This window comes from Cavia porcellus, unplaced genomic scaffold (genome assembly GCF_034190915.1).
Source record: "Cavia porcellus strain 051 isolate PalLab524CR breed Dunkin Hartley unplaced genomic scaffold, mCavPor4.1 scaffold_33, whole genome shotgun sequence".
NCBI lineage: Eukaryota > Metazoa > Chordata > Mammalia > Rodentia > Caviidae > Cavia > Cavia porcellus.
In genome coordinates, this window is record NW_026947516.1 from 10093915 (window position 1) to 10104550 (window position 10636).

General features: G+C 42.0%; 1 protein-coding gene across 1 annotated transcript; it reads left to right on the forward strand.

Moving 5' to 3' along the window:
• The first annotated feature begins 791 nt into the window (after positions 1-791).
• LOC100718988 (melanoma-associated antigen B16) lies at positions 792-7192 on the forward strand. The gene is made up of 3 exons (XM_013147615.2): positions 792-831; positions 2593-2667; positions 5707-7192. Exon 3 carries the CDS (start codon positions 5770-5772, stop codon positions 6790-6792), a length of 1023 nt encoding a protein of 340 aa, XP_013003069.2. The 5' UTR covers positions 792-831; positions 2593-2667; positions 5707-5769; the 3' UTR covers positions 6793-7192.
• Positions 7193-10636: the final 3444 nt, after the last annotated feature.

Genomic DNA, 10636 nt, shown 5'->3' on the forward strand with positions numbered 1-10636 from the left:
CCAGCTGCACTGGGTTTGGATCTCACACATGGAGAAAGTCCACAAAAGCTGTGACACTGGCCCAGATGCATGTTTTTATTTGAGTGAGAGAAGTAGAAATAAGGATAGAATAAAATCTGCTATTTGAACTAACAGGAAAGGGTGAGATGTTAGAATTCCTTGGTGTAGTGCAGTGTCTGCAGTGTAGAATCCCGGGTGTTTTTCAGTTTGGGAGAGGTCAGAAGGTAAAACGTAACATGAATGTACACAATGCCACCTCAAAGAGAGGACAGCCCAGCAGAGGTTGTGGTTGCAGAGAGAGTTGGTAGTGTGAGAGTGGGTAGTGCATGGGGAAAAGGATGGTAGAAAGGGAGAAGAGGTAGAATGAGTGGGAGTCTCGAATGGTACAGTTGGGAGGACTAGAGGAAAGTGAGGGTGGGAGGAGGTGGGGCAGAGGAAGAAGGCACTGAAGCTGGAGGGACATATAATGGCTGAGGTGTGTGGTTAGAGGGATCAAATTCTGGTTCCAAGAGAGTTAGAATCAAATCTAGATTGATGATGAAATAGGAAGATTTAGAAAATAGTACAGGAGTAGCAGAGTGAAGGGTGACTGAGAAGATGGAAAAAATGTGTGTAGCTAAGGCATTTCTGATCACTTGACTTTGCGCTGAATAAAGTTGGCTAAATGTAGAAGTATTTGGGACTCAAAGGTGTCATGCTTTGGTCACCAGTGATTTTTATCTAATTGATACTGTGGAAAGATAGTATTGTAAATAAGGATGAATTATTTTGGTTTGATATTTCCCCCTCCCAGGTAGAGTGCCTCTAGATTTTTGAAGAGCCATAAAAAAGGTGAGTCTTTGGGTGGTTGGAGGTCTGAGTTGGAGTTGCCCAGAGATCAGTGGGTGGGGTTTCTAAGCCAAAGGAGGAGAAAACCATGGAGACATAGGTGTCTTTGAATAATCTCAGGGAAATGGTACAGACTGGCATCTTGTGTCTCCTGAGAGGCCAGGCCAAAGGGCTAGTTCCTCAGGCCTGGGAGAACCAAGACCCAGAGAGAGCATTTATGGGCAGATGGATGGTGGAAGGGGCAAGATCCTCTGGAGGAGATCTAGAGACTCCTTGGACTTCTATGTGTTGACTGCCTGCATTAGAGAAGATGGCTGGTGTTGTTTGCAACGATTGTGACACCAAGTGTCGCCTTATGGGTAGGTGGCCTCACACTGGCCCCTGGGTTTCAGCACCAAGTGTTAGGTGGATTAAGACCCAGAGATGACGAATCAAGGCATAACTTGAAGCACAACAAGTATTATAATACACTTTGATCCTGAAATATACTTCTGTGAGGCCCTAGGAGGCCATGCAGAAGCTTGTAAGCCTCATGTGGAGGATAGAGTTTGGGCTGGGGTGTGGAATGAGGGATGTAGTCAGGAAGTCAGTAGGTATTAAACAGAGAGTAGAAGTTTGGCTGCTGAGAAGATTTAACCTAATGCTGCTCATAAATGCAAAGGGCCTGCTGCAGCTGGATTCTCTCAGTATTGTGGGGGAGGAAAAGAAGCCTGTGTTTTGTCACCAGACTGTAATCCCAATAGTCTTGGAGGCTGCAGCGAGAGAATGGCCACTGTCAGCCCAAACAGATAATTTCAGTTTCTTAGCAAGTCCATGTCTCAAAATTAAAAAAATATATATTAAAAAGGACTAGGGATGAATTTCAGTGCAGAGGCCCTGTGTTCTCATGTCCAGTACAGGAGAAAAACATACAAAAATAAAACAAGATAAAACCCAAAATAAAAAACCCTGAATAACTAAATTGTCATGGAGAATTTTAACCAAACCACTGAGCTTCACCCTCTTGTCAGCACTGGTACCAGTGAAAGAATGAGGTGCCCACAGATGTCTCCCTAAATAATCTAGAGGTGGTGAGATCTTAGTCTTACATCAACAGTATCATGTCTTCGGAGAAATAATTCCAGTTTCTGAGGACCTGCCAGGGCCCCAAGTGGGAATCTTGAGTGAATTCTTAAGGTTATGCCACCCCAAACCAGGGAGTGCACCACAGTATCTAGGACCCATTGTCTGTTTGAGATGTCCCAGGCCTAAGGTATTTCAAAAATCCCTTGAGGGCTATGTGAGTAAGTTGAAGTCTTTCCTGATAATAGATAAGCATCAGCATATTTATAGCCACTTTCCAAAATGAAGGGTGCATGTGGAGGCTGTGAGAATATGAGCAGCTGACAGAGGAGGATCCCAAAACTTTTTCCCTTGCTGTCAGCTTTGGGAGACCAGGATGACAAATAACAGCCTGAGAAGAGCTCACATCTCCTTCTGATATCACAAGGAAATGTAGGTTTTGTTCAAAATGTACAACTGGATTCTTTCACGTTCATAGAAATAGGGCTGGGTTTCCAGAGGTTTTATAAAAATATATCAGATATATAAATCCCAGACCTGTGAGAGGATGCAGGGACCCTGACTGAAGATCATCTGAACCACACTCTGAAATGAAGGACCCTGCTGATCCTCTATACAAACCCTTTGGTCAACTCTGGTGAGAATATGGGACAGTAACAAACAGGTCAGATAATTTCATGTTGTCCTTGTCATTTTTTTTAGAGAAGAGACAGCTTCAGTCTGAGAGAGCATGACCAGATCATCAGGTTGAATTCCTAGGTGCTTCAGGGATTAAAGGTAAGAACCCTGAGTTAGTAGTGAGGGAACCACTCATCTTGGAACACAGGCAGCCCTGCCATGAGTATCTGTGTTGTCCACCATGGGATGTTAAGCTGCATATATGTAATATCACATCAGCTCCACTTAGGTTTTCTTTAGGAGGGGAATCTTTAGCATAAGGAGGGGATAGCAGGTCAGCAAGTTAGGAGAGTCATACAGGAGCATGTGCTAATGTGTAGACACTGAGTAAAGACTAAGCATCTATTTACGATAGTATGTTTGGGCCCTTCATAACTCCACTCTGGCTTTGCATTAGTCCATTGGAAACTCCTGGAAGGAATGGGTGGAACTTTTTACAATCTCATTTAATTTTCATGCTTCTCAGGGAAGTCTTTGTATCAAAGGTATCTCAGGTTAACATAGGAGTAAGTGCATAATGTCTTCTCAGAAGAGAGGTGAATTCAAAGACCAAAGCCATGACCCACCTCAGTTCAAAAAGGATACAAAAATCTCCATTTCTGCTATCAGTTCAGGATGTCTCAGGCATGCATCACCTGAATAGGATTTCTTCTTTTCATTCCTGGACTTCCAGGGAGGGCAGTATTTTGCTGTGTAGGGTCCACAGTACATCAGGTGAGCTGAAGAATGAGTGGGAAAGCCTACCAGGATCAGCGTGGGACCCTGAACAAGTGTGAGGACTCTATCTGCTCTTATGTACTGGTCTTCCCTTTGGTGTGATGACTGGTAAACTGCCTTTGATAGATGTATAAGATATATTTTCCCTCACTTCATAGTTATCTCATGAATGTGAGGCCCTTTTGTGGTAGAAGTGATGAAAGTTATCAGAATTGGTGACTGCAGCTCAGTAGGGAAGGATTAAACACTATGAGCCCAGGAAAGCAGCATTTCAGAAGGCAGGATCTGATCATTGCCCTGCTTTGATGTGCTTGGAGCTGATGAAAGCACAGGGCAAGCCTGTCAGGCTGAAATCTCTGTTCTTCATGCAAAGTAAATGTAGATTTATAAACATTTGTGTCTGAAAAATTAACTTCACAGTTGTACCTTGGTTTAAGAGCATAATGCCTTTTACAATTTTAGGGAAGGTGGCTGTACTTTCATTTGTGTGAGGAAGATGGTATCGTGGTCATGTTTGTCATTTGATGCTGAGTTTCTGAAAGGAAGCAAATACTGATTGAACGCTTTTGTTTGTGAAACCAACTATTTCAAACAGAAGTATTCATGAATGGAAATAAAAGAGTGCAGCTGCAACAGTTGTATTACTCAAGGAAAATCACAGAATCGGGACGATAGGACATACACCTCAGAACATAGTAATCCTGATGGAATTTAATGTTGCTATAGCCCTTGGGAAATTGAGACAAATACAGTTGCATGTGATATTCCTGACTCTTCTCAAATGGTCATAATGTCATAAGTAATTAGTAAAAGTCAGCAACATCAGTTTCAAGGACAGAATGTATATCACACATTGCAGAGAGCATTTGCTTTGATAGAGCAAAATAATAATCATCTCCCCCAAGTATAAATGAGAATTGATGTACTGGCCACAGTCTCCTATCCATTCCATTATAAAATGCAGATATGAATGGCACAAAGTCTCACCAGCTTACTTCATGCACTGGTGTTTCAGCGAGGGGCCAGTGTGGATATGAATGTTGCATGTTGAGAATCCAGTGTATATGGAGCCCAGGAAATGTGAAGCATATATATGGAGATGTGGAATAGGGACTGAAAAGCATCCACTACAGGCATAGGGTTATCAAGTACCCTGACAACTTTATCAACCAGGGAGACGTAGATAGCTTTTGACTGAAGAGCTTCCTGCAGTTTTACTTGTAGTGAGGTTTTAGGCAAGATTATTTGTCACAGTGTGAGACTGTGGTGACACAAAAACTGAAAATAGATTGTTCATGGAGGAAACTTAGTTCTGTCACCAAGAAGGCCGGGGGGCTCTCTCAACTGAGAGCACCCAGTGTTAGACTCCTGGGAGTAGCACTGAAATTGAGGACTCTCAGGCTTTTATTTAGGACCTTAGTGTAAGAGAAAAATGGAAGAAAAGCTGTTTGGGCAAGAAGCTGTCTCAAGGCCAGGCAGTTTTCTTGGGAATTGGGGAAGGACAATGGCCAGACATGACATGCCTCACCAACCTAAACTTCCTGTTGTTTAACCATTCACTCCTCCCATGACCTGTATACTCTTTTCCCGCAGTTTAACCATTGGCCAAGTCTTCCACAACTGTCCTTGATCCATAAACCTGTGTCATATCACATTAGCAGGGAAAAATCTGTAGATGCTATGAGTGGTCCTGGTAAGGGCTTTCAAGCACATCCTTGAGTCTCCCTAGAACAAAGTGTTCTCTGCCATGTAGCCCTTGAAGTTATTCCAGGGAAATATTGGTGGTGGTGGATACACAGCATCTTTCCTCACTTTATTCACAGGCAAGTAAGACAGAGACCAGTTTGTAAATAGAAGATATGGACTTGTGTGTGGGTGGTTGGGCCTAAACATCCACTGGAAGCTAAGGCTGAAAGTATAAATGTAGCTATCTACAAAATGGTTGGATTACCATAGAATCAATCCCAGCATTATTTTCAATCATGAGACTGAATGGGAAAGAGTTTGATGTACAGAAGACACCTCACCAAATCATCTGATATCAGGGAGGTCACCACAATATTGAGAAGGGCTAAAAGTAACTTCATTGAATGGTCATCTCTCCTACCTGATTACAAATTATATCATCTACATAATCTACCATTGTCCTGAGTAGTGAAGTACAGGGTGATGCAGAGCCACATCCTGCTGTCTACGGGGATCCCTGAGGATTCCCAAGTTGAGTCGCTGGCAGTGCCTTCATTGTTACATCCTCCTTCAGATATTTGGGAGACACAGAAACCAGGATCATGAAAACCTGGGAAGGCTTTATAGCACTTTTTTTAGGTATGGTCTTTTGATAGCAGCTACTATGAGAGCTATAATAGTTGAGTATTAATGCTGAAGATGCTGACATCCTCCATTTTTTCTTTTCTCCCTTAGGTAGTGACTCTTTCCTGCCCACTGCTGTCAGCTTTCATTCCTCTGCAGTTCACTCACATCATTATGTCTCAGTATCAGGCAAATCGAGAATGCCTAGAGGACAAAGACCTTCAGAAATGCAGTGAGCCTCAAGGCCTAGAGCTTGCCCAGGTCTTCAAAGATGAGGAGAAGAAATTTCTCTCCTCCTCCAATCGTCTTGTGCCTGGCACCCTGGAGGAGGCTCCTGTGGCTGAGACACCCAGTACTTCCAAGTGTCTTCAGCATTATTGTCTTTCTTCAAGCAATTCTGAGCAGGGTGCCAGTACCCAAGAAAATGAGCAGATCTCATGCACCAAACAGGCTGCAGTGGTCCCTGGGAATGTGCCTCATAATGATGTGAATGAGAAAGTGGCTGTACTAGTGAATTTCATGCTGCTCAAGTATCAAATGAAAGAGCTAGTATGGAAAGCAGATATGTTGGAGATTGTCATGCAAGACAATGAGGTACACTTCCCAAAGATTCTACTGCAGGCCTGCCAGACCATGGGGATGGTGTTTGGCTTAGATGTGAAGTTACTGGATTCCTTGAACCACTGCTATGGGGTCTTCATCAAGCTTGGCCTCACCTATGATGGGATGGGGAGTGATGAAGGCAGCGTGCCCAAGACTGGCCTCTTGATACTTCTCCTGGGTGTGATCTTCACAAAGGGCTCCTGTGTCCCGGAAGAGGAGGTCTGGAAAGCACTGAAGCTGACAGGGTTGTATCCTGGGAAGAAACACATTCTGTTTGGGGACCCCAGGGAGATCATCACCAAAGAATTTGTGAAGGAAAAGTATGTGGAGTACCGGCTGGTAGCCAACAGTGATCCTCCTCAGTATGAATTCCTGTGGGGCCCAAGAGCCTATGCTGAAACCAGCAAGAAGAAAGTCCTGAAGTTTATGGCCAATATTCTGGGAACTGACCCGTGTCATTTGCCGGATCAGTATGTAGAGGCTGTGCTGGAGAAAGTAGAGAAAGCACTCACCAGTATTTCCTTGTGGGCTGCCTCCAGGTTCAGGTCCATTGTAAGGTACTCTGCTATGGGCAGTAGTTTCTCCCATCCCTAGTCACAGGAGACATGGGTTGTCACTGTTCCAAGAGTAGCTAGTTTATACCAAGTGCAGGCTAGTACTGAAAGAATGTAGGTGCTGGTAGTGGGATGAGTCTGACAGGAAAACAGAATATATCATTCACATGTAGTTTTTAATGCATAATCTCACAATTTATTGATTTATTTTCTGAAAGTTGTAGTTTTCAACAAAACTTATTTCATTTAAAATCGATTTAGTTGGAATATCTTTAATATCCAAATCATATTATTCACACATAATGTCATTTATGAGGTTAATTAATATCATCATTTCTATATGATAAAAAATTTTAAAAGAATTGATTTTGTGTTGTCATGTGGAATAAAAAAAATTGAATTTACATAGACATGTCTGTGAAAATATGAAAGAACTCACTCTTGATGCACCTGGCATGAAGTGAAAGAAATTCTAAAAGTTATTGACTTTTCTTTTTTTCTTTTTAGTCTCTTGTTCTATAAAATTAAAAGACTTATGCATGGCTTTGCTTAGCTCTTTTTTAGTTTATGAGAAATAAATCTTAATGAATTACCTTATGTGCTTACTGGTTCGTTATTCTCCAAACGTGAATTGCATGCTAGCTCTTGGGAAAGCAGTGCACTGCCACTTGGATCCTAGGTTCAAGGGCACTGAGGATCCACTTGTAGAGTTTTAGCAAAGAGCAGTAGCCCTGTAGAGATGAAGATAAATCTTCAAATATCAAAAGCCAAACAGCAAGAGGTATGGGAAGGAGGAGGAGGAAAACAAGTCGACGTCAGTTTTAGAATAAGTGTTTTCTTATAGGCATTAATTTGGCACACTTCAAATTCTTTAAAATAACTCATTTTAGTTGAAGCTGGACTATGTGTCAGGTGAGGCTGAAGGTAGATGGAACAGGGACTGCACTTTCAAAATGTGTCTCTCAGAACCCAATTCCAAAAGCCTGTGATGAGAATAGCTTATACATGGTACCCACCCATCTTGGGCAATTCTAAAAGGATCCTCATGTATGCCAGAAATGGTAGACATTTTCTTGGCTTGTTCAAAACAGTTGATCACTACACAAATGGAATATTTTATTTAAATTTTCTTCAAAGATATTTTGAGGAATAAGGATGATGTTCTTTGAGATTGGTTACTAAAAGTCAGTTGTGTGTGGGGAGGCATTTCCATAACCTAGAAAACCAATGCTCACTTCATTCAAAGCAATTGTTTTTTGGGGTAATATTGGGTACTGAACCCAAGGCCTTCACACTATGATATATCTTCAGCCCTTTTCAATTATTATTTTTGAATCAGGATCTGGCCAATTGTTACATTGCTCAGGGTGTGTTAGAACGTAGCCTCCTGACTGAGTCTGCTAGAGTGTTGAAATTACAAGTGTGTTCCTACATATCCCATGGAAAAGGGACTTTTAAGTAGATTGTCTAGCATGTAATTTGGCAAGTAATAAATAAGAGCAAGCATTGGTTGGAGGAATGAAATGAGTAAAAGTAGGATTTAGATTGGAGGGCAAATTTGATCAAGGGAAGGAAATTGCATTTCTGCAAAATTTCAATCCTGCTCCTGAAGAAGGCAGCCTTAAACTTACATTAGATACTGAACCTTAAGGAAAAATAGTATTATTGTACTTGCTAAGGATAATTTTTGCCTGATAGTCCAGGATGCACAGCATTTTGTTTTCTGAGAGGGTCTGTATTTAGATCATACCCAGATAAAAGTAGATTTGAAATCACCATAAAGCAATAACTGCTCTTCAGCAAAAACTGAAAATATGCCCAGTAGTTTACCATCTTCTTCATATACTTTACATGGTCCTAGAAGATAGGAATTACTTGAAATCCTGAGATGACACCCTGTTCACAATGCTTGTGATTGTGTCCTGCTGCACATACCTGGTTCATGAACATGGGGACCCGACTTCTTGAATGAGTTCATCTAGAACTGACTTATGCACCTTGAGTTACACCTCTGTTTCTGGCCTCGTTGCTATTGCCACAAACACTTTATGACCCTGAGGATAGGAAATGAAACACACTGTGATCAATGAAGTTAAAGTGGAACTAAAGACAGAAAGTGGAAATAAGATGACACACAAATTTAGGCTTCCCAGTGATTGATTTGGCCAGAGTATTGCTTCCCCATCTGCCAAGATTTCTTGAGAACAGTCTTGGTCTCCGTGCTGATATTTTGCCTACTCCTTGCATTACAGCACAATTCTCCTGGCCATCTACAATGTGCCCTCTTATTCATACTAAGGTCTGACAGACTGGCTGTTATGGATTAAAAACTGGTGATCAACTTAATACCAGCTGAATTAAATCAGCAGGGCACTGAGGGTGGATGTTCCACCTGAGGAAAGTTGCCAACGTAAATAGAGATGTGGAGAGGAGAGGCTTTGAAGTGTTGAGGTGTTGAGGCACTGTGGGTTCTCCTATGTGTTGCTGTTTGAGCTGTCAGTTCTTCGGGAGAAGCTCTGGTCCTTATATTGAGTATTGCTTCCTGGCTCTGGAGAGGAAGACTTGTGCTGCATAAACTCCATGCTGAACTCATCATGCTGGCTTCCTGGCATGTGCTCAACTGTGCTTATCATTGGAGGAGCTTGGGGCCTTGATGTCACTGATAATGGCTCTGGTGCTTTTTAGGATAGTCCTGGTCTTTGTGACTTCTTGGCTCCAGTGTAGATCCCTCAAACTACTGGCACACCTCCTTCAACCTGCTGGCACAGACTTTCTAGGTTCCACCATTGACCTTTGGGATTTCCAAGCATGGGCCCATAAAAGAAAGTGGCATGAGTCCTTCTCATAGGCGCTAGACATCCAGTTGGACTTGTGGAAGGCATTGTCATGAGCTCTGGGTCTTCATCTGGATTCACCTGGGACATTTCGTGCGATTCAGCCCCTTGGCTGAATATTCTACGTCTTTCATGTTGTCGATAGATTTCCTGCAGTTTCTTGTGTTAACTCTGGGTGACCATCATATAACAATATAAATTCCATGTCCTGATTCTAACTGTTCTCCTCACAACCCCTGACTACAAAACTGGCCTTCAACATCTCCTCCTGTAAAGGCTGCATCCTGTTCTCATGGGGAGAAACTGCAGAATATCCTGCTCTCCAGCTTCCATAGAGCACTGCTACTCCTTGTCTGTCTCTTTCCTCATATTGCTATTCTTCTGTTGGCAACTTACATTCCAGTTAGAAGATAAAATCCCCAGTGAAATTCCAGCATGACCATGGTCTTTGCAGGCCCAACCACATTTCACAAATGGTTTTCCACAAAGCTGATGAGTGTAGTCTCTTTTGCTGTATCATCCCTTGAGAGACCAAACATTGAAGATGGAGAAAGTGAATGGAAGTCACAGTAACATTTCAGTGGAATTTCTTAAGCTGATATACTAGCAACTGGTTACTGCTCACGCAGATCTATGATGGAGCTTACCTGTGCAATCAAACACAAAAATCAACTGAGTATCACATATATGTCACCTTCAAGGAGTTTCCTAAGACAAGGATGTCTCCTGAGATTAAAAAACTAAAATCTGCAGGTGTGAGTGTAATATGCCTAGGCCATTTCAAAGAAAATGAAATAAGTTCTCCTCATTGAATTTGGCAAACAATAAGCAAAGACAATGTATTTGCAGTAGATATAAAGAACAAAAAAAAAAGATAAGTTGGAACAATCTATCCTAATTACTTCAACCCTATCTATGTACGGTCAACAACATGGAACTCACTGTGTAACAAATCACATTGGATGTTTTTGTAAATTTCCTATAGTTCTTCAAGTGGTGAATCCTGTTTTATTGGCAGATATGGTGTCTTTGCTTAGCAAAGGTAGAAAT